At 40.5% G+C, this 24,713-nt stretch overlaps 1 protein-coding gene across 3 annotated transcripts in view; it reads left to right on the forward strand.

The window, feature by feature from the left end:
- The window catches only part of man1a2 (mannosidase, alpha, class 1A, member 2), a 136,503-nt gene that overhangs the window by 35,454 nt on the left and 76,336 nt on the right, over positions 1-24,713 (forward strand). For all 3 annotated transcript variants that reach the window (XM_030427978.1, XM_030427976.1, XM_030427977.1), the window contains exon 4: positions 11,224-11,320. In XM_030427978.1, the coding sequence (XP_030283838.1) occupies positions 11,224-11,320 (97 nt within the window). The remainder of the gene's footprint in view (positions 1-11,223; positions 11,321-24,713) is intronic.

A 24,713-nucleotide genomic window follows, 5' to 3' on the forward strand; every position in this document is an offset into this window, starting at 1 on the left:
GGCAGAGGACAGGATCACCCTACAATGACTCTCTGTCCCTCTGGGCTTTCTGCTTCTGCAGAAGAACAGCAGCTCTATCTCTCTGTCTTTTTGTCTTTTTCAACTAGCAGTACAACAAAGAGGCTAAATGAACTCAAGGTCGTCATTTCTCCTCCTGGATCAGCACTCAAGATCACAGGACTGACGGGGAGAATGAGTGCTTTCCCCTCACCTTTCTGTTTGGAAAATGTCTACCCGTGTATGATGTGTGCTTGCGTCTGAGTGAGAGCACGTGTGTGTGTCTCTTTGTCTTTATATCATGAATTAATAGGATGGCCTGCCTGACAGCTTTTGTCATGTAAAGTGTGCAACACTGCAATAGATAAAGAAGAAGCAACCTGAATGCAAGGGCATCATAGATCAAGCTACATTTTTTTCCCTTAAGAGCAAACAGGCAGGGCGGAAGACACTTTATGCTTTCAATAACTCTGTCTGACATTTCAGAATTGGCTGCCAAAGAGCAAGGTGGAGGGCTGCAATGTGGAGTTCCTGCAAGTCCTCAGGGACGCTACCGAAATGTTGCTTATATGGAATGCTTTAATTTTAAGCTTTTTTTTTTATTCATGTGGTGAGAACATATATTTAGTGTAATCAGTGGTGAACACTGGATTGAAAACTAAATTGAACTAACAAAAATAAGGTCGGAGTTCTCGTTGTCGTAACTTGTTTGGGCAGGCCCAGTAGCTGCCACAGAAGAAAACTAATTTTTTTAACACTAAATTTTTTCAGCAATAATAAAGCACATCATGTGAATCCTCAGTGCTTCTTTTATCATAGCATAACCAAACAGGAGTAAATCTCTATCAGCAATCACTCTGATGGTAGCTCTAAAAATCAAGTCTGCAGTTAAGCCAGTGAAAATGTGATTCTTCCATGCTGCTTCTTTGCGATTAAATTTTCCACTCACCATCATCACTATTTATCCACCTCAGCTAGTGGGTACTAGTTGAGATCTTCGATCTATTTGAAACACAATTCATAGATGAAACCACACTAAGCGTCACGGTGCACATTAACTGCTAGCTGTGATGCACATCAGCGGAGTAGGCACTGAATATCTGTGAATATTAAATTATTCTGCACTTAATACATGACTCATCATTTACCCTTCAAATTGTCTTACTTTGAAGATGTTATTTTAGGTTGAGTCTGGATTGGAATTGGATGACTCATTTATACCTTTTTCAGCCCCAGACAAACAGAACAGAGGAATCTGTTTGTATTATTTTAACACAAAATATTAATATTCTGTTGTCATCAACGGATCTGCACTGTCTTTGAAAACCTTCCTTTGATATCGTCAAAACTGTGGGCGCTGTAATTTTTCTCATCAGTCATAGGTCACTATTCATCAGTAATTATTTATATAATGGAGAAATGATTTATGCATTTGAAGAATAAATCGCTTCTCCAGGCAGGCTTTATTGGAAGGCATTAATTAGAAAAGGATTAACATGTTGTGCATGTAAAGCAAGGTTTAGAGAAAAAATACCTAACAAATAAAGGTAATTTACACAAAACAACAGTAAATTGAGGTGGTCCTGCTCACTGATTCCCATAGCAGTGATACCAGTATTAAATATATAAACCGTTCAGCAAAATGTCAACTAGTTGTCAAATGTCTTTGATTATGAGGATATCATCATCTCCTGATAACAGTTTACCACTGTCCAGAAATAGATAAAACAGACATAATAATGAGACCAGTGATATGTTGAACTTGTATGTAGCTTCTAAACATTACACTGACGTAACTGTATCTTAAGCAATTATCTGTTTGAACTCTTGGCATGGGAGCTGTATAAAAACAGCCTATCTAGACTCTTTTACAGTCTCGATTTCACAGGGAATTTATCGCCACCCTCTGCCTAAGTGCCATGAATGTATTTACTGCAGAAAGCAATTCAGATGTCATAGTCTCGCCACCCTCGTGCATCTTCTGAAAGACCTTCCGCTAAGCCGGATAGGAAGCCTCCATGGGGTGAGTTGGAAGGAGATGAGAAAGACGAGGGCGGGCCGACGGGTGCTTTAAATCAGTCAAACTGACTCTGGAGGTCACTCAGAGCAGCACATAACTCCAGCTCCGCTCTCCAGCTCCCCAAACCTCCGAAAGCTTGTCACTGTATGCCTCCTCTGTGGGAGCTAAGCTGATTTTTTACACTTTTTTTTTCAAACAATAGCAAAAGTAATGGCCTTGCTTTCAGCCACTGGCTCAAACGGGATTCATGAATATTTCCCTGCCCTGTGGTTGTCTGTGTCCGTACATCGTAGTTGTGTCTGTACATGTGTGTGTTTCAGACACATCTGGGATAAGGGTGCATGAATCATGGCTGTTGGTCCTTTGGGAAAAGAGATGGCTGCGGGCAAAGTGTGCCTCTTTTCTAGAGCAGGCAGCAGGCAGGCAATTGGCTGCCACTGTGAAGGTCACAGCTCCTAATAGACTGTGCAATCTTGATGGACATCAAGACGGAGGGCAACCTGCCTTGTCTGAAAAAGTCAGCAGACTTTCTCTAAAGTCATAGTAAAGATTGGAGTGCTTTGCATAAAAGATTTGCAAGAATGGACTGTTTGATTTAATCAGCATTAATGTGCATTTTTAGTCACAGCATCATCTTGTGTATGAGAAGATGATATGTTATGCATGTCAATAAGTAGTAGTCTTAACAGTGCTCTCGCATCAAACCTCTTTGCTTTAGTTAAGCGGACCCTGGTGGGTTTTCCTAGTTAGTATGGTTCAAATGGGTTGGTATGAAGACTGTCAATTGAACCCCGGTGCAGACTAAACAGCCAGAGTCCCCTCAAGGTATGCCTTGGTCCACTTCCAAATGGGCTTGGGTGCAGTTGGTTTGTTTTGTGGAACTAAGCGGACCAACCACAGGATCGTTGAGAATATAATAATGAATGTGATTTTAGCACAATTTCAAAAGCTGAAGGCAATTGTGAAGAGATTACAGTTGTGAATGCTGGCCCTTTTAAAGGTGATGCAAAACTGCATTGCTGGCCCTACAAGTCACTTAAGCACATCTGTGTGGGACCTTTTTCCTGATATAATGAAACCTGTCTTAAGAGTTTACCACAGGTTGTTTAATTGTTGTGTTTGACCCTGGGGCCTCTTTAAGCATCAAGAGCAAAGCAGCAGGAAATATATGACCTATCTCACACTGGCACATAATTGCATCACTCTAGCAGGCGTTTAAATCAGTCTGCACTTTGGACTGCATTTGGAAATTTCTAAACCAATGAAATGGAAATATAGAAATGGTTTCTGGGTGGGCCGGCCACATGAATTCATCAGAGAAGAAATGCGACTGCCTTTCTCATCAAGACCAGCACCATACTGTATGCTTCACTTTTCACTTTCCAGTTCGTCGGTCGATAGGGAAAGGGAGGGGAAGAGCGGTTTTTAATCTCCCTCCGACTCTGACCTTAATAACACAGGGCCACTCCTGGGCTGCCTGTTCGTTCCAAAGCGAGCTCGAGCGTATAATGTGGCATGATTAATAAATATTACGGTGGCGATATGGAGACTGGGCCACATAGAAATAAGCAGATCACCACGGAAAGAGATTCTACGGCGACAGTCTTCCCAATCCTTTCAGGCACAGAGTAAGACAGGGTATCATTAAGTGAGTGGTTCTATTGTCCTCAGACACATGTGATTGTGAGTGTTTTATTGTGTGTGTTGGACCAACTGACGTAAGTGTACTGAAGATGATACAATCCACACTGAGGTCACCTCCAGATACCAAAGACAGCTTGACCTTTGAAACACAGATGAGGGGGGGTTGACCCATATGACTCTTTCAGGGCAGACACTGATACAGGTGATTAAAGGTCAAGGACGCTGATACCCAATAGAGACATTTGGAAACCGATATTCATTTGCAGTAAAAAATTTAGAACAACAACTGACCGAATGAACCGAAGTACATTTTACTCAAGTTACTCAAATTTTGAGGTACTTTACTTGAGTATTTCTATTTTCTGCTTCTTTATACTTCCTTGCCACTACATTTTTTTACACATTCAATTACTAGTTACTTTGCAGATTTATATTATTAACTGTTTAATAGCTATTGATTTTGTTGTTATAACAATGGGATGTTGTTGTGATTGAGACATAAAGTTGCTTAAGTTGCATATTTTAAATTAGGTTATTTTATTGTTAATCTGACAGAAAAATTACCGATACCAATAATTAGAGAAATACTTAATGTAGGCCTCAATAATCGGCCAAACCGATAATGTAGACTAGACACTAGAGATTTGTCATAAGTTGCATCATAATGCATCATAGTTGGGTATTCAGAGCTTTTGAGGTGGCCATCTAACAACTGTGGGTGGACATAACTTTAGTTGGTGAACCTTTATCATTATATAATTTCCGCATTATTCCATATTGAATAAAAGGGATTTTAAGTATTACTACAGGAAAGCAGTTGTTTGTTACTGCAGTCAAACAGTATCTCTGATGCCCGCCTAAATGCAGTAGTCATGGATATCAGGTATACAATATTGTAACTGATATGAATGTCAAACTAGAAGCAATACCCGTGACTTGTCTATAACATTTTTAGCTCTCTAAAGGGGTAGTAATTATCATGAACATAAATTGTGAAGGTAAACAAATACATGTTAGAGTGTACACTTCCCTTTCCAACGAAACTAAACACAAGTGGGCCAAAAGCTCCAAAATGTGCAGGAAAGGTGTGCTTCATCCAGTCAATATCCGTCAATAATGGAGCAGTGATTGGTTGGGGTTTGGCACGAGGTATCTTTCACCATCACCGACTGGTTAGTCGCCACCCTCAAGGGGAGATGGGATAACAATGGCAGCATCAACAACACAAGCGGAACATGCTGCTGCGACTTGCCTGAAGACCCCCTGCTGCGTAAAGTCACTTTTGACGGTTGGAGATACAAACATTACTTTGAATTTGTTGAACGTAAGGAAAATAACTTGACTGTAAGGTGCACACTTTGCCCGTGTTGGAAACTTCTCTCCACCACTGCTAACACCACCTCAAACTTAACGAAGCACCTACAGAGACGGGACGCACACACAAAGCTTGTTGCTAAGGAACTGTGGAGCAACATGAATGTAACGAGTAATGTAACTAATTACTTTCTTCAGGCAGTAATCATGTAATGTAAGTCATTACTATTTTTGAGAGTAATGTGTAATGTGCAATATCTTACTTTTTTGAGTAACGAGCCCCAACACTGCAGATATCTGCATACTTGGCAGGGTGGCAGATTTAGCCAGAGGTGATGATCCAAGAAACCTCTGTTATTGCTTCTAAACTAAATTAAACTAAACTAAACTCCAAGAATATTTCCGTGTGGCGCTGATGGTGGCCTTAAGTTACTGTAATATCTTGTGAGACATATAATTACTATTGAAATGGGGGTTAGGTATAGAATTTTGTAGCATTTCGGCGAAGCCACCTTAGCCCAGTATGAAATAATTTGCATACCTATTAATTTGCCAACAGGAGACCATACTATCACAGAATGTTGAATCCTGATTTGAAAGTAAAAAATGGGATTTTTTCTGTTGCTCTTAAAATAAATGTAAAAAAAACACAAAGGCATTCAAATGATGTGAATAGTATAGAAATATAATTTCAATAGTTTATAAAGTATATATTTGTGGAAAGGATTACAGTGACTACCAGCCTTTCCAAGCAGCTGCCACAGAAAAGATGATGAATCATGCAAAGGAACAGACTGTGTTTGTCTGTCTGTGTTACTTTGGAGAGCTGTCAGGGTTGAACAGGCTCTCTTCATCCTACACCACAAGCTGCTGGTTGTCGTCATGCTCCACAGTCCCAGATGTAGTAATTCACAGTGGGTACTAACTGACGACAGGACATACCACCACTAGGACTCACTAGGAGTAACAGCTGAGTGTGACAGGGGAGCTGGTGCGCAGATGCAGGATGGGAACTTCAGACATGATGTGCATAGAACATGCTTTATTAAATGCAAATATCCACACTGCACTTGCTTTGTTTGGGGCAAGGGATGTGTTTTCAGTTTAGTTTGAAGAGGTAGCATGAGTTATTCTTCTTGGATGAAACTGGGTACAGTGATGGCTGCACTGTCTCATGGGGACTGCAATATTTGCCAAAGAAATGTTCCACAGCGAGTTGGAAAATGCTCAAAAGAGAGTAACTTCCCACTGAGTAGGGAACCTTGAGTTGAGCTTTTTGGGTCTGCACTAATGTAGAAACAAGATTTTGGTTTGATAAAGGGGCAGGTGAGTGCGAGCATATCTGTTATCGAAATGTTCAATAAACACGCTTTAAGGCATTTGACAGACTCACACACACAAAACAAATAGGTTTTAAGTTATCCTTATGCTGTGAACACTCTGTACAATGGTTTGCCTTAATACATCAAAACATTGCACCAGTTAGGTTGGTTTAACAGTAATACAACATCCCTGACAGTAATTGCCCTGAATCCAGATACTTACATTTTTTGCTAAGAGAAAACACGCAATAGGTCTAGATCTCAGCATCCACCTTTTTTTTGCTTTAACTTTAACTTTTACTTTAACTTATCATAACTTAAGTAAATATTGACTGCACAGTGTAATGGCTTGCTTTGGTAAATGCTTGCTTTTTGCTTCGGATAGTAGCCAGGCTGCTGGTGGTAGCCACATTGTTAATACTGTCTTTCTGACAGTGGCTAGAAGAGGGGGAAGTTTAATATGTTTCTATTTCCACTGTAATATAGTGGTCTGGTATGCTGTCATCATGACAGTCATGGTAACATAATCCCTTTGAAAAGAAAATCCTGGCCACAGTGATTTGTGTTTTGAGCTGAATGTTATTTGAATGTTAGTCTTGCTGTGTTGGTTTAACGTTTTGAGATTTTCTAGTGACCCATGAACCATCACCTCATTGTCATTGCTTTGGCCTACTGCTTAACTCTTGTTTATTTTTTATTTATTTGAATTTTTTTACAATGGTAATTCTGAATTACAACAATATGTGAAAACGCTATCAAAGTACTGAACAAGAAGGTGCATCCTTTTCAGAATTTCACAATGGCCATAAAACCACACAGTAGACAGTTGTCTAAAACACAGTGGGGTGGTAATTGTCTGTGAATTTCGCTATTAGTGACCTTTTTACATCAAGCAGAGAAGCCCTGAGAATTAGTGATGATATTAAAATAGTGAGTTATTCAGATGTAACTTTCCATGTCAGAGATTACAAAATGTTGGGTTTTTTCTGAGCCGCCTTGCAGCCAATGTTGCAGCCACTGTTGATGAGGTTCAGCTCTAATTATGAAATGAACCATCCTCTTTGGCCAATGCAAACCAATTTTTCTCCTCTTTTCCTTTTGGCTGTCAAGATGCCGTGATGGCAAGAGGTAGCTGTCAAAATCAGTCACAGAATTTTGTAGCTTAATGTCCAATTAGTATTCCAAGGTCCTTTAAATAAGCAGTTTGTCAACATTGTCAACACCCTGCACTGTTGTGCTTGTCCTTGGCATATGGGCCAATCAAAATTTGATGAAGCATCCAATCAACACAGATCACAGGGAGCCAGCCAATGTGTGTGTCCATGTCACGGTGTGTATTAATTTGATTTATAATCCTCGGCGTGTGCATGGAGTGCGTCATGGAAAGCCATGAGGCCAAGAACACAATGAAACTCCTGGCCCTTGTCTTTATTAGCTTGGCTGCCTGCCTGCTCCAAGGAGAGAGAGGGAGGGAGTGATGGAGGATGATCTGGATACTCATTCTCACATAGTGACATAAAGAGGCAGGCAGGTAGGGGAACAGACATAGCTTGGTTGGAGAGACATACAAGGTGGCTGTGCAGTAGACCACGCTACTTCCTGGAATGTGATACAATGGGTCCCTGTGAGTGTAACTGATGGCTTGTTTAATTTCTACCAGTCCTGTCTTACGCATTAGCAAGGGATTCCTCCTATACAGAGCTCTGAGAGACCTCTCGCCATCTTGCAGAATTTACAAAAATGACACAGAAACACATGCACAGACACACACAGAGCACTGTTCATTCCATCTACTTCACACATTGCAGGTTTTTGCTGTGGCTACTGTTAGCTTGGTAGCTCAGATAGTCACGCTGTTAGCTAGAGTGTTGGTGTTAATACCACCAGCACAGGACTTTTGGACTGCTGGGAGAGACTGTCAGGCCCTGGGCTAGCTGGTTAGCATGATATCTCCAGTAGATATCCCTGCAACACAATACACAGATGTCTTTGACATATCTTCAAAAATGATTTCTTCCCATTCTATTGGTAATGCTCATATATTTTTAATGTTTTAAATTAAAACTTTAACATATTGCACCTCTAAGGTTATCATAGTGACATCCCTCAATATCAGACGCTTACTATAGGTAAGATAAATACTTTTATATGAGGGAAAAAATCAGCAGGACTGTCATTGAGAAAGATCCTTTTCAGGACTGTCAGGCATGAAAAGCAGGGGCCAAATTCATTATGATAATGAATCGATACCAGTATAGCTTAAATGAAACAAGATTAACACACTAAGAACAGTTGTGTGATCCAGGATGCAGGGCATCAGTGCCAACTTATTATCAAGGTCGTCATCGTAATGACGTGACAAGCTGACAGACATGTAGAGACAGCGAGGCTGGCAGATGGAGGGATACTAAAGCTGCCAGATATACAGACACTATAGAGAACATAATCAACAGATGTCCACAGACCCAGAATGAGACTGACACCACCACAAGGACAGTAAATATACTTTTCAGAGTGTTGATGAAGGTTCCCAGCCGTTGGCAATCGTGGACGTGTTTCAGTTTCTTGAAGACGTTTCAACTCTCATCCAAGAGGCTTGTTCAGTTCTTACAACTGGAGGGTAGGTGCAGGCTTTTAAACTCTGATGGGGAGTGTCCCTACAAGGACACTTTTGAGCATTGAGTTTCAGAGTCATTAGGGCCACTTGTGGCCATATGAAAGCTGGTTTGGTCAACGACCCATAGGTGGCCCTAACAACCCTGAAACTGGGAGCCCACAAGTGTCCTGAATGACCTTGTAAGGACACTCCCACACATAGTTTAAAAGCCTGCAGCTACCCTCCAGAGAAAGCCTCTCCAATGAGAGGTGAAACATCTTCAAGAAACTGAAACACACCCAGTTGCCTATGATACAGCACTCAGAAATACTTTTACGGAGGTTGTCGATGCCACTTGTGTAGGGCTTTAGTTTGCGATTGAAAGAGAGCAGCTTCAGTAAAAGCTGGCCCTTTTTCCTTCCTTGGCTGTGTCATCTCCTCTGTTTGCCCTGGAGCGCCTCTTCTCAGCATCAGCCTCCATGTCAGTGCTCATCTCACAATCTTTTGCACTTTTTATCCTCATCCCCCTCCCCGAGCTGATCTCTTTCAGTCTCCTTTCAAAGGTCATATGAAGAATATAATCTCATTTTGTTCTATCTAGTAGACAAATGTCTACACAAACGAGAAGGGGGCGGAAGTAATGCACTGAAGAAAAATACAAAGAGTGAGCTTCAAGATGTCTGCACTTTGTGTTGAATGTGTTTATTATCGAACCTGCGTGTTCAACGTGTGTGTGTGAACAGGTGCACATTCGTTTGCCTGCGTGCATGTGTGTGTGTGTGTGTGTGTGTGTGTGTGTGTGTGCGTGCGTGTGTCTGGAGGGATTGGATGTTTAGTGTAGAAGGCAGACTTGTCATTACGTCACACTGGGGGCAAAACAGTGAACTTTGATTCAGCAGCATCATCTTCCAGATTAAAGTCTTTGGGGTCATGCCTCCCTTTCAGCTGTGCCAAAGTGTGTGTGTGTGTGTGTGTGTGTGTGTGTGTGTGTGTGTGTGTGTGTGTGTGTGTGTGTGTGTGTGTGTGTGTGTGTGTGTGTGTGTGTGTGTGTGTGGGTTGGGTCTTCGAGGAATTCACATTGTGTTAATGCTTTTCTTAATTTGCTACCATTATTTGGGTCTATTCCCCGGCTGTTTGAGGCAGGAGGAGTCTCGTTTTACATTATCATGTATAAAGGACATGTAGCAGTTGATTGATCGATTCATTAACAGCTCTGTCCTGATGTGACTGAGGATTGGAAAAAGGCAAAGGACTAAGAAAAGGTGAATGGGTTTTTAACAGGAAAGGAAATGTCTCTCTCACCAGCACGGTATAATGATTATGCTTAAATGTTTAATTTGCCGTATATGGAAATAATCTGTCATCACATACAGTTACACTTTCCTTCATTTTTATTTTTAAAGAATTTTTATGGTGCCTAGTTTTAGTGACAGACTGACAGCTGTTGTAACTGCATTATTCCATAATTGTAATTATATCAATGTAGAGTGAAATTAAGATGCAGATTTAAACATCTTTATCCAGCCATTGTTTCTGAGCCATTATTTGGAGCGACTGTCATGTGAATGGCAGGATTTGTGGATGTGTCGTCTATTTATTGGCCCTGGTGTCCTTTGGCGTGTGTCTTTGAAAAGGCTTAAAATGTCTTAAATTTAGTCTTATAAATATGAGGCTTTGAATATCATTCGATTGTTTAAATGAGATTGTGTGAGGACTTGATTGCCACAAACATTTAATCTAATTGTATTTATCTATACAGTCCACATTTCTGATCAAACCTACCTCTGTGCCTAATCCTGTCTTCTTAGCTCATATTTGCAACCACCCTGTTGGAAATATGCACATGAACCTAAACTCACTCTAATAACTATATCCCTATAAATCCCCACCTCTGCACAGGAACATATTTAAACTACATACCTTTGTAGATTATAATGTGCATTCTTTACAATCTGAAAATGTTGAAGTTGTGTAGTTATTATTTAGGGTTGAATTGTTCTGGTTTATAGGTTATTTATATTAAAAATAAGGTTTGTACATTTTTCGTTGATTATTTATAAGACATGGTGATGATCGCTGGTTGAAGTGGCCCCCTGGGAACTTTTGCCTTGGGTCCCAACAAGCTCTAGAATCACCACTGTCTGTACATATCTGCAATGAAATGATTTGTCCAATAATCAGTCTTACATTTTTGTTAAAATTACATTTCAGAGGTCTTGATAGCATTAAATGCATGTGTCTGATTCCCCTGTACATCCTGCTATTGCCTTGCCAAGTCAGCTGAATTAACAGCTTCTAATGATCTGTTTTGTTGTCTTTTTTTTTTCCAGATGATGAAGCATGCCTGGGACAGCTACAGACAGTACGGCTGGGGTCACAACGAGCTGAAGCCCCTCGCAAAGAAAGGACATTCCACAAATATCTTTGGTAAGCCAGACAAACCCCTCTGTCCCACTGCTGTCGGTGCCCATTGGCAGTTTGCTCACACAATTGTAAATCACACATAGGTGCATGCATGAATGCACACGCACTCTTGCTCACACTCAGACAAGTATACACACAGACACACAAACCCACACACACCCTGTCTTTTGTCCTGTGGAGTAGGTGACACGATAGTGCCTTCGACAGGATGTGCATCAGTGTTTGCAAACAGAAACACAAGATCACTGAAACCACAGGCATCATGGAGATGTGAGATAAAGTAAAGAAGAATGTATATTTGAAGCACTGATAATATTTCACAATACTTCATCCAGTGTATAAATCTATGTGGCAGTTATTTTGATAAGCTATACAGCGGTGTTGTAAGCACACAATGTTGCTGTTGCTCTTCATGAAAAAGTCCCTATAGTACACTGTCAAAAACATTAATGCCTATAATTAAAACAAGTTAACACTCTAATATTCCAACCTGAATTCTATCACTCAGTTAAACGTTGGATGCTGGATTTTGCATTAAACAGCGATGTACAAACACTTTGTCAGGATCCAGTCATGAGGGAATTTCCTGTTTGCAGTGAGAGAAACTTTGCCACTGGCAGTGATTATTTTTCTAGCAGAGAGGGCAATCCAGCGCAGCCTTTCATCATCTGTGATTTGTGCTTTGGACTGTTTGTTGGTATCCACCTCTGCAGCTACCATCTGTGATACCACAGACACAACTTAGATTGCACTAGTTGTTGAACAGAACACTAACAGTGTTAGTGACTTATCAATGGCTCTTGTGGTTAATTTAAACAATGCGTATGATTTGACATTGTGCTCAAAGTAAATATTTTTCACAGAAACACAGATTTCATATATCAAAATCTTTACAATGATGAAATTATTGTTGTTAGTGTAGACCAGGGCTTTGACATTGATGTTTCAAATCGTCACTCAAGAAGTAGCTAAGTGGAAAGTAATTTCAGCCGCAAGGTGCAATATTTAGTTGACACTGAAAGCAAAATGGCAGTTTTATAAGTTCTCTGTGGAGATTTAGATGTCTGTTTTGTTTTATCTCATGCATGTGAATGAGAACGAACATGCATACAAATGCATAAGCGTGATGCGATACACAGTAGTGTCAGTGGTGTGAAAATAAATCAACTGATCAACAGCTAGCGGTAACACGCTAAGCTATTCGGCAATGAACCAGCAGAAGCAGGGATGAAGAAGACTGCAAGCTAGTAAACAATGGATGTTACCATGCTGGATTTAGAATGTTTAAAAAATTGGCTTGGCTACATGAAGAGAGTGTACTTGACATGTTTTTAAGAGCTTGAGGATATACCCAGTGTGTTTTGGTTAGTAACACTGTGTGTAAACATGACTTTTGTTTCTCATCAACTCCCTATTATTCCCAACATAACACATCATAAAAGACCTTTTGGCACAGTCTACCTTCTTCTCTAATCAGGCAATAGCACAGCCGATAAATTGTGTAATCATCTGGAGATCCACACCCTCTATTTTGTTAACACTTCTCCTGGTGACTGATAGCTGGATAGATAGAACAGCTGTGGGTGTGTGTGCAGACATTGAATGATGTCCATCATATGAGGTTTCACTTACTGTGGATTATTGCTCACTGTCTGCACTCAGCTTGGTCATGTATGTTCTTCTCTCTTCATGATTGAGATATTATTTAAAACTTCCAACTTGTTGGTATCAAAATATGCATAAGAATAAGTGCATTGGTTATTGAAATTGTATGTATATATGTATGTACGTACATATGTGTATATAATATATATATAATAAATATATATAATATTTATAGCTTGTCTGTCTTAATGCTCATGAGTTGCCAGTTATACTGTGTCTGCTTGTGTCTTTGTGCCTTTAGTTCCTAGATCTGTTTTCGTGTTTGTGTGTGTACATGCACTTCTGAATTTGTGAGAACTAATTGAGTTTTAAACCTTTGGAGTGACGACAGTTTTGGAGAGTGAGGACATTCCAACCTGTCCTCACTTTCAGACGGACCTATTAAAGTCTGTATGAGTGATCAGACTTGGTTTAAAGGCTATGGTTATAATTAGGATTAAATGAGGGTTGTGCAATTAGTTGTGATGATTAGGGTTAAGGTAAGGGGCTTAGGAATGCATTGCATCAGTGAGAGTGTGCGCTAGTATAGTATGGTAAAAAGATGCATGCTTATGAGGCTTTGTGTCAAATTGGAATGTTTCGTCTGTGATAAATTGGCCAGAGGCGCACTGTTATTTTATGAGCTGCTGCCGAATGGTGTGTGTGTGTGTGTGTGTGTGTGTTTTCTCCTTCTTGTAATGGTTGAGTCTGGGTATCTGTGGGCTATTAGTCACAGGGTGGCCACTAAAACACAAGCGAGACATGAAGCAAAGAATCAGCCCTCACACTCTTCACAACACACGCTTCCATTATTGATGACGCGTATCCTGTCCTCCTACAGAACTAGGCTATATTGATTGATTTGTGTGTGTGTGTGTGTGTTGAAAGACAGAGTGGCACAAAAGAGAGAAAGCAATATATCGGAGATTCAGCAGACTCTTGTTGCTCTAACAATTAGGAGCATTGACAGCTTGTACCAAAGGGACACACACATGCACAGAGGCTGTGTGATTAGAAGGAAATTGCTGCTCGCCTGTGAATTGTGGATATAAATCACTTTGATGTTTTAAATTAAACCCTGCTGCAGTCTACTTTGATGGTAAATCTAAGAACATTGTAATTGTAATTTTAACTTTTAACATTTCAAAACTGACCTCAGGGATTGACAGAAAATGTAAAATAGTAAAATATTCCCTTTGCTGACCAAGCAGGCACAGTGTTTTCCTGCATCAAACTGGAACTGAGCATTTTTCTTGCCTGACACAAACTTTACAAACAGTGTATGCAGCAGTTTTATAGGAATACCTCTTTTAGTTGTTAAAGGAGTCAAAGGGTTACCTTACAGCTCAGCCTTAATCTGTCCAGAGAAGAGGAGGCCAGAATGGTAACAAGAGGACTGTGACTCTTATTGTGGCATCAGGCTCGGATAACCTTGGGTTCACTGCCTGGTCCTGGTTTGTCTTTTTTTTTCTTTTTTCTGCTGCTTTGTGGAGAAAGAGCAGAGCTGATTTTGAGCACAGATACAAACACAGCCTTTGTCTCGAGAGCATGCAGTTCAAGCAGGGATAACACATGGCTTTGTAAAGGAAACACAGTTCAGGATTAGTTAAGAAAGGCACGGTTCAAACGGTGTCAGACACAGCCAGCAAACTACCTTAAACTCACTCAGACACACATTCACACACGCAGAGGTAATGGCAAAAAGTCGATGTTAACCAAGGTCTGGCGAAGACCGAGGCTCATTTTCAACCTTTGGAAAGTCAAAAATAGGTGTTGCATATTGTTCTCCAGGTGTTGTCAGTTTCAGAGGAGGCTGCATCGATGTCATCAAGATGGAGTAGCTGGTTTCGTACCACATCATAATCATTTATAGGTGTGATGCAATACTATCACGATATTCTTCCGATGACAAGGATGTATCCCAACAAAGGTGATCCTATGGTACTCAGTATATCACAAAGAAATAATCTACAATATATCACAGTGTTCGTAACTGATGTACCAAAAATGTATTTTAAAGAGCAGTAAATTATCATTAATTGGTCATGAACATTAGTTTCACAGAAAAGAATGGACACAAACGTTTACAAAGTGACATAGATATTCTTTAACTTTAGGGACTGAGGCTGCAAAAGATCAGATTTAATTGCAGATTTATTTATCCATTGTTTTTTAAAATCGGTAAGTTGTTCGGTTTTTCAAAAGCCAGAATATGATATATTGTCTACAACCTAAAGATACTCATGATTCTTTCATAGAGGAACAAAGAAACCAGAAAACACTCATATTTAAGAAGGTGGAATCAGAGTTTTGTCCTCTAGTCTGAACATGGAGAGTCTGACAGCAGCCGCTCATTGTTGATCATTTTGCTTGCATTTCCTCGTCTGTCTGACCGTTCGATTCAAAGTCACGGAATCGATTCAGTGGTCAGCTCCCATGTTTAAAAGAAAAACATTTTTTATTATGTATTTAATATATCAAAAGTTAAGATAATGTGATATGTTGCTGTCTACACTTTTGTCCCACCCTAAACCATTATCATTATATACCGATGCTATAAATAGTTAAGGTAAAAAAATAAATAAAGCACCACGTAAATAAAATCTATAAATATGTGTCTCAAACTTTCTTCATGCTTCAGCACATTTGAGTTATTTGTAAGTCCCACAACATACTGGCATGCCACTACAGGTCTACTGTATATGCTGCTGTATAAACTAAAGAGCTACATGATTATTCATGTAGGAAAAAAATAATTTGGAAAATGAATTGGCAACCTGTTCTAATCATCACTTTTATTATCTTTATTATCTCAGATTTTTCAGCTAGAAATTTGAAGTTTTCTCTGTTAAACCAAATGTATCTGATATCTTCTTAATAATATGAAATGATTGATCACTAATAGCTGTTTTTCACTACATTCTGACATTTTATAGACTAAAAGAATAATATTATAATGGAGAAAATGATCATGTGACTAAAATTAAATGAAAATAATCGTAAGTTGCAGCCATTAACATCAGCACACACTGCCAGTTGTGTGACTGTTGCATTGTGTGTCTTGTGGCTTTGATCACAGTAACTCAGTCCTCAGTAACTCAGTCCTGGCTGTTCAGATGACTGACAACTTTATTCATCTCTCTGTATGCCCCCCCCCCCCCCCCACACACACACACACACACACACACACACACACACACACACACAGGATAATAATACTCATGGGTAATTTTATGAGGAACATCAGCCCCCATTGATTCAGCCTGAAAGAGTTTGACCCTTGTTAAGGTTGTGGGTCAGTCAAAGCTATGGTCGGCTTCACCAGCGGCTGAAGTGGCCCTGTTTGTTGTAGATTGACAGCACCAGCTCTGATCGTTAAACACAATCCTCATTGTTTGCTGAAAAATGCTCTCCAGGGACGCAGATCACTTTACATTGATCAGGACTTCAGTGTGAGTCCACACCACCGTCTCTCTGTCACAAACCAAATACAGATGTGAATCTTGGGAAATCTTACGATTCAATTTTGATTCTTTATTCAGGGCAGTTTTCAATTCAAAATTGATAAGCAATGGATGGAAAGAAAGAGGTCACTGAGATCATCTGCAGCCTTTTTAATTTAAAACATTGACAGCACTGATTAATGAAATAATTCATTTGAAAGCATGCATGCGTTTATCTGTATAACAAAATAAGGGTGTGTGCTCTGCTGTGTTATTAACATTATGAGTCCAGCAGTGAGAGCAGCCTCTCTGTTGCACTGTTAGCTCCAGAGGGGTCCATTGTTGTGCAAGACGCTGAGCAGAAGCAGAGTTTTTGATCAGTTAATTTCTTCACCACAGAGTTTGTTTTAATGTGTTGAATGCTGCGGTGTGTGCTTGTAGCTGGTCTTGCTGGTCTATTTAGACATTTAGCCTTTGTTATGCTCATCTTGCAAAGGTATTTATCCAGTCATTAGATAAAAGAAATTCTTTAAACTTCAAAATAACTCGAGCGCACTGTGAATTGTCTACTCTCACAGTTAAGTTACGTCTGTCTCGTTCTGTTAACATCATGCTACTAATTAATAGAGGTGTGAATCTTGCTGGACAATTGGACAGTGATCATTTGCACGTCTCAATCAGTGCGTTTACATGACACTCAAGAAAACCGAATTAATGTGTTAGTCCAACTATGGTCGGATTTTTAAGATGCATGTATACACCTTAGTCTGACTAAAATCGGACCGGATCGGATTTCTCATAGTAGAATTAAAACACCCAGATTATTCAACTGATAGTCGCATTACTCCTGCATGTATACGTTCTATCAGATCGGATCGGATTTTGCATTCTGCGCAGGCGCGAGATTTCTTTCCCGGGCCTGTGAGCCGGAAGTAGAAGGATGGCGACGGTGGCATCTTTCCTCCGAAATCACCGCAAAAAAGAGCGCCATTGTGCATCTAGTTTGTGTATTTATCATGTACACCATATATGAAATGTAGAAAGATTTAGCTTCGTCTTGCTCTTCGTACACCAGCTTTCTTGAATGCCGAGGCAGTTTTCTTGTTGCTTGTGACGTAAAGAGGTCAGCTGGAGGTGGCTCTATTACCACTAGTTGAAATGGGTACAGCGCCACCTATTGTACCGGGGTATGACATGCTCCAGCCAATAATCCGATTTTCTCACCGGCATGTATACTCGGGCAATTGCAGTTGTCTGATTGAGTAGCATAGTCGAACTATGGCTGTAATCTGACTAAGCTGTGCATGTAAACGCACTGAATGCGGTGTTTCCTCTAGGATTTTTTTCAGCAGCAGGGGCAGGCTCTCCGGGGAGCCGTGGCAGCATAAACAAATGACACTTGACTGCAGATTTTACTTTTATGCCCAGCATAATCCCTCTTTTTATTGAATGGCTGGCGTGGAAAATGGCTTTTTAAAGGCTGAATGTAAAAATGAAAAATAATAACATAAAATAAAATAAAAAATCTTTTATTTAATTTTAATGTAATTTAATTTAGGGTCCCAGCCTGATAGCCTGGGCTTCCCTTTAGGTTTTTCTCCTCTACTCTCATCTCGCTCTCCTGCACCATCACTTTGCTCTCCTGCTCCTTCACTCGGCTCTCCCCCTGCTGTACTCTGCTCTCCTTCACTTTGTTCAACTGCTCCTCCCTGTCTAATGTAACTTGTCTTATACGATTACATAAAACATTAACATTAGATAATTTACACTCACATCACATCTGATTACAAGTGTGAACACAATTTTTTACCTAACCATCATCATTTGAGTCAGTAAAAGGCTAATTATACCTGACTAGCGTCATCTTCATCAGGTGTCATTCTCTTCTTTAAGAAATATTTGAACAAGCTCATCTGAAAATGCAGTCAGCAGTTACATCATGGCGTGTATATATTCGCTTAATCCTATCAATTAGTCTACTCACGTTAGCGACACTGAGTTGAGTTGGCACCGGGCCCAGTTAATTAAGCTACCGATATGTTACGTAACCTCAGCTGGCCATCAATATTTTGCGAATGTCTATTGAACTTATAAAACTTATTGTAAGTTTTCTTAAGCTAATAAGTCTACCTTTTCTCCGGTGAGTCGTTGCCCTGTTTTCAAGATGACACTCCTCTGACTCTCCGACCTGGTGCCTGGGTGCTTGACATGATGTCACTTTCAAGGCCGCGCTCTTGCAAGTAATTAACGTTGATGGCACCGGTAAGTTCTTGGGGGGGGGAATCTAGTCCAAAGAGTAGATACTGAGCAAGATAGTTATCTAGTTTACCTCAGCACTCGCGACACCCGACCCAGTGCAGGACTCTGCTGTGAAGGTGGAGATATGATGCGGCGGTGGTGTATTTGCGACAATTAAAAAAAAAAAAAGACATTTGAAGGAGCGGCGGCTACAATGAATGTAGAGGAAACACTGGAATGTAACCAGACTTGATAGCAAACAAACAAACAAAAATATGATTTAAATGATAGCAGAGACAGAAGCTTGCAGGGTACTCAAGTACACAATCAGGGTTTTTCTCAACAATATTATTTCTTGGTTGGAGGATATCTTGAGATTCTGCTTAAAACATTTTTTTCAGCCAGCAGTGTAGGTTCAGGGGTGTTAGTTTCCCAAGTTGCTTCTCTCTAAGGATTTAATTTGTGGCTCTCTGTGACCTCATTGGAGTCACTGCAGTGGATTTAATCGTGTTTGAACACGAGGGAATCCACTGGTGAGTCTGGGCCTGCCCTGAATGCTCGACCTACTGACTGTTACTGCTTTATTGGTTTCCTCGAGAGATGGAAGACTCATGATTTTAATCTGAACTTGCAAGTGAAGATTCTCTCACCTCTCAGCCACATGGCAGTTTGACATGCTCACAGTAAATGATATCACAGACTGCCTCAGGCATGCAGTTGCTCGGCCTATCAAGGTTGGAGGCGATGAAGTTTGGACATCCTCTCAGTTCAGTACTGGAGTACTGGCATCTGTTTTTCCCATATAAGATTACTGTGGCTTTTTGTTCAAAGAGCCGACCCAACAACTTTAACTCAAGTAATGTACACATACTTTTCGGAATACAGCTGAGCAATTTTCAGTCAATGTCTTTACTTGTTTCAGCATCTTTTCTCAGTGGAACACACTCTAAAAGTCACCATGTTGGACCAGAGCAGAAATATTCTGTTATTATTGCCACGCATCAATATTTTTTGCCCAAGAATTTACCTCTTTCTGATAATCCACGAAACTTGTCTCATCGGTGATCAATGAGGCAGCTCAATATAGATTGTGTTTGGGATAATGCCTCATACAGAGTCCCATAAAACCACAATGCTAGATCAAATACTGCTTTGATTTCCAGCCTTTCTAATCAATAGACACTGAGGGCTGTAATCTACTGTAGAGCTACTGGATAGTCGTTCCCTCTTACAATACTTCTGCAGGGTTCATGTGGATACAGTGGTAACTGTGAAGACAGGGGTCTGCTCATGCTCACAGCTATGTTGTTTTGCTTTTTCCCCCCACAGCAACTAGGTCATGTCTTCACGTGATTGGCTCCCAGGGCGACACTGTGCATTGCATCCTGGAACGAGGTTGCATAGCAGCACCAGGGCAATGCACCCATGGGTGAAGACCAATGATACAGAAACGGATGACATATTTGTGTGTAGTTATACAGTAAGGCAGTCCAAAATTCAGGATGGTCTTATACCACCATGTACACAAAACTTCAGTGGTATGGGGGGCCTTTATACAAGAAATCAATGCAATTTGAATACCTTATACATGGCCAAATCAGTTACACTACTGGAAAGATGGCTATATCAGTGACAAAATGTCTTCTGTCAACTGGATGTTTGCCAAATTTAGTTTGATTTTGGCTCATTAAGTTCATTTCTCTGCTGCTTAGCTGGACAGTATCCCAACAGGATATACGGAACTTGAAGTCCCACAACTGCCTCCCTGTTTAGTCATGTCTTTGTGATTTTGTGGCCGAAGTTGTGTAGTGTTGATTTGTTGTTGCACATGGTCTGTTGGTAACCCTCTTCTTTAGGAGAATTTGTGTATCTTATTGACTTGTTTTGGTGTGTAAATGTGTCAATGCAGAGATGGCAAAAGCTTTTGAATTGGTTCAGTAGATCTCTTGTCCCAGCAACAACAACATGGCTAAAATGGCAACACTGTCGTCCTTTGGGGCAACTCTGACTATTAAAGTTACATCTACTGAAAGTGACAGGCTAAGGTGCCAACATCATTATAGTTGTTGTTTTTTAAGGATTTTGTGGCTTTATTGACAGGGCAGCTTGAGAGATGACAGCAAATGGAATGAGAGAGAGGTGGGATGACATGCAGCAAAGGGCTACAGCAAGGACTCACTGCAGCGAGGACAAAGCCTCTGTACATGGTTCCCATGCTCTACCAACTGAGCTACTGGGGCGCCCTGAGATTGGCTCAGACTGAAATCCTGCAAGAGATGAGTTGTTGCAGGAAGATGAAAGTGGACAGGTGAGCCAGAGTTGGAGAGAGGCGTTTGGAGATAACACTGAAGAACCAGCAGGATTTTTTTTTTCCCAAACTTTTTTCCATGGTTTAGTATTTCACTAACAATTGAGATACTATGTGGTAACAACTCCAACAACTCCCCTTTCTCGAGGTATCAGAGCGGGACTTTTCCTTGGACGAGGCTTGTGTTTTCTGGTTACATAAAGGATCTTATTATTCATCAAAAGGGTCTCTCTCTTTGGGAATTATTTCTGTTGTGATGTCCGATTTCACAAAAAAAATCTCATCTGTCATTGCCATAACTTTGATAGTCATAGTTGCCCCAAAGGATTATGTTGCAGTCAGTGCAGCAGCGTTTCTGCTGCCAACTGAGACGATCTACTGTACTTACACACCCAACGCATTTAAACGCATCCTCACTTTAAGGTCTGCAATGTGGCCCATTCAATTAGTAATCAGGCATAAGAGATCAGACACAATTCTTAAGGCAAGTGAATTAACAGTTTGTGGAAGGCTGAGTGAGGTGGTGTTCGATGGGAAGACAATTTAGGAGTGTGAGCAAAAAGAAACGAGGGAAATGACCCTTGAGAAAAATGTGGCATGTGCTGAGATACTGTGGTGTCGATCTACTTATTTGTAAATCAGCAGTGCAGTGATCAACCATAAGACACTCGTCTCCAGCTCTAGTATATTGGTGCTCAATGTGTGCACTGTCACAATAGATGGATTGCAGGGCAAGATATTGAATAGCCTTTAGACGGTGATCCTTAAGTACTACTTCAGTGATTATCTTAAAGTCTATGAACACAGCAGGATGTCAGCTGAAAGCTTTTATCCAAAGCACCCTCCGTTTCCTCTAATGTATACATTTTTTATCACGACTGATTCCAGTAAAGGCTACGCTCCTAATGTGGTTTTTACACAAATGGAGTGGAGAAAGATCTTGCACAAAAGAAGTTTTACAATCCATATTCTAGACATTTGTCTCCAAATCATTGTCAAGAGCTACTGTGGCTGTCACCTGACTGAACCAGGAAGCAGTTCACTGTTATACAGTGTTTATTTTAATGCCACTGGATCAGACACATTAGCCCCATTCACAATGCTGTTTGGATGTGGAGATCCTGCGCCAATTCTCCGCCTTCGCCTCTGTGTGAATCTCTCGGAGAGGCGAGGGGTGAAATTTTACTCCAGCCCTGATACGCCTCTCGAGGTAGCATCAGAGGCACTGATGGCAGAATTGTGTTCTACTGGTAATTTCCCTCGTTGGATGAGAGGCAGTGCAACATGCTACTGAACTGAAAACAATAACATGCTTGAAAGGACCACACATCAAGCTTTGAACGCTTTTTTTTCCCCTTTCAAGAACTGATGTGGCAGTAGGAGGGGGGAGTTGGATGAGAGGTTTCACTGACGATCGCTTTCAAATGACTGCCTGAGGGTCCAAAGTGGCTTTCTCTATGACAGAAGGAGAGGGAGGGAGAGAGGGAAGCAGAGATCATGTTTATTGAGGGAGGTGCTGGAGGAGCAGAGTGATATACTTGTTTGTATACAAAGCTGGTATTAAATGCACCTTTTGCTAAGCCCCACCCCCCTCAGTTAGTGTAGCCAAACTACCACTGCACTCATGGAGCCTCAGAGATGATGTGTGATGAGTGTTTATTAGGGTTGATACCATTTCAATTCAAATTCAATTGAAATTAGAATTACATTTCAATTATCACAGTTAAAAGCAGGATTAGTGGTATTTATTGTTTGAGTAAATTATTTAGATTGACCATATGTCTTTAGTGTGTTAGTTTCCTAATCAAATTGTGGCAGTTATGCCACACTTGATATCTTCCAATCTCTTTATAGAAGAATTTGAAAATATCAGGGCGAAAAAAAAAAAGCAATCTTTACAAGAGCGGGCTGTAGCAACCGTCTGTCCATCTGTCATCTACAGTCCTGCTCACCATTATTGGCACCCATGAAGTTTAAGTACATAATGTGGAATATCTTCTGAAAGAAATTAATCAAGTGAAACATTTTTTGCCATAGAGAACTTGTGTTTGATGCAAAAGAGCAAATGATAAACAACAATTTAAGACAATAAAAAACGGGAGGAAAAAATAGAAAAACTCAAGGCTTGCTGCGTCACTGGTATTGGCACCCTTTGCTGTGAATCAGTATGGAAACACATTGTGACTCACCTGTGGTAAATCACAAATGAGAATCGCCTGTGATAAATTGTCTGTGCCCATATGACATAAATTAGCCAATGAATGATGACTGCCTTGTTTTAAAAAGCCATCTGTTATCCTCTGTTGCTTTGTCACAATGGTGAAGACAAAGGAGCTGTTGGAGGACATCAAAAGTGTGATAATTAGCAAACAGAAGACCTCCAAAGGGTATAAGGCCATCTCCAAAGACCTTGGTATCCGTGTTTCAACAGTGCGGAATGTTTTTAAGAAGTCTGCCAAGCATGGAACTGTCAAGAACCTCCCTGGATGTGGGGGGAAGAGAACAACTGACGAGAGAATTCTTCAAAGGTTGGTGCGAATGGTGGACAAAAACACCACGTTAAACATCCAAAAAACTGAAGGCCAACCTGGAACAGTCTGGGTTATGGTTTCTACAAGTACCATACACTGCACACTAAACCAAACAGGGCTTCATGGGCAAGGCAAAGGCCAAGGAAGACTGTGGAAAAGGCATAGAAAGGAACAACTAATCTTTCCAAAAGAGTACCTGGACAAACAACAATCCTTCTGGGAAAATGTTCTGTGGACAAAGGAAAATAAAATAGAGCTTTTTGGCAATGCACACCAAGAGTTTGTTTACAGATGAAGCCTACAAGGAAAAGAACACCCTACCAACAGTTAAGCATGGTGTAGGATCCATAATGCTGTGGGGCTGCTTTGCTGAATCTGGTACTGGAGGCCTTGACCGTATCACAGGAATCATGAAATCAGAGAATTATCGAGAGATTTTAGAGCGAAATGTCTTACCCAGTGTAAGAAAACTTGGTTTGAGTCGAGAATCATGGGTCCACCAGCAAGACAAAGACCTAAAGCACACATCGGAAAAGTATGCAGGAATGGTTGAAAAAGAAAAAAAATGAACTGTTTTAAAATGGCCAGCATTGAGTCCTGATCTCAGTGCTGGTGAAAATCTTTGGTATGGGCTGATGTCTGCCATTGGGGGAAAGAAACCTGTAAACATTCCAGAGCTTGAACAATTTGCAAAGAAAGAGTGGGAGAAAATACCAGCTGAGAAGTGCAAGAAGCTTATAGATGGCTACAAGAAACATTTGGAGGCTGTCATCACTGCCAAACGGTGTGCAACCAAATATTAAAGCATGGTGCCATTATAGCTGCACATGCTGTTTTTTCTCTTTCTTCTTTGAAATTACAATACGTAAGTTGAAAAAGCTATTTTCTTTGTTAAATTACTTTGGGCCTTCAATTAAAAGATCCTGATATATATTTGTTATATTTCCATATTTCTGAAGATATTGTAGAGGTTATGCAAAAAATGAAAGGGTGCCAATAATGGTGAGCAGGACTGTAAAAGAGATGAAATGCAAGAATAATAAAGAAAAAGTCTGCCTGTGTGGTGCAAATATTATAACATATGATATTTACCCCCTATAATAGACGTGCTGCTGCTGGGGACAGTGGTACAACATACATGTCATTCCTGGAGTTGAAGCCCATGTTGAACAGAAGATGTTTCAGCATGTTGCTGGTGTTTCCACCTAAGGTGTTGGTTTGCATTCGGATGG

The sequence above is a fragment of the Sparus aurata genome, chromosome 9, assembly GCF_900880675.1.
Source record: "Sparus aurata chromosome 9, fSpaAur1.1, whole genome shotgun sequence".
NCBI lineage: Eukaryota > Metazoa > Chordata > Actinopteri > Spariformes > Sparidae > Sparus > Sparus aurata.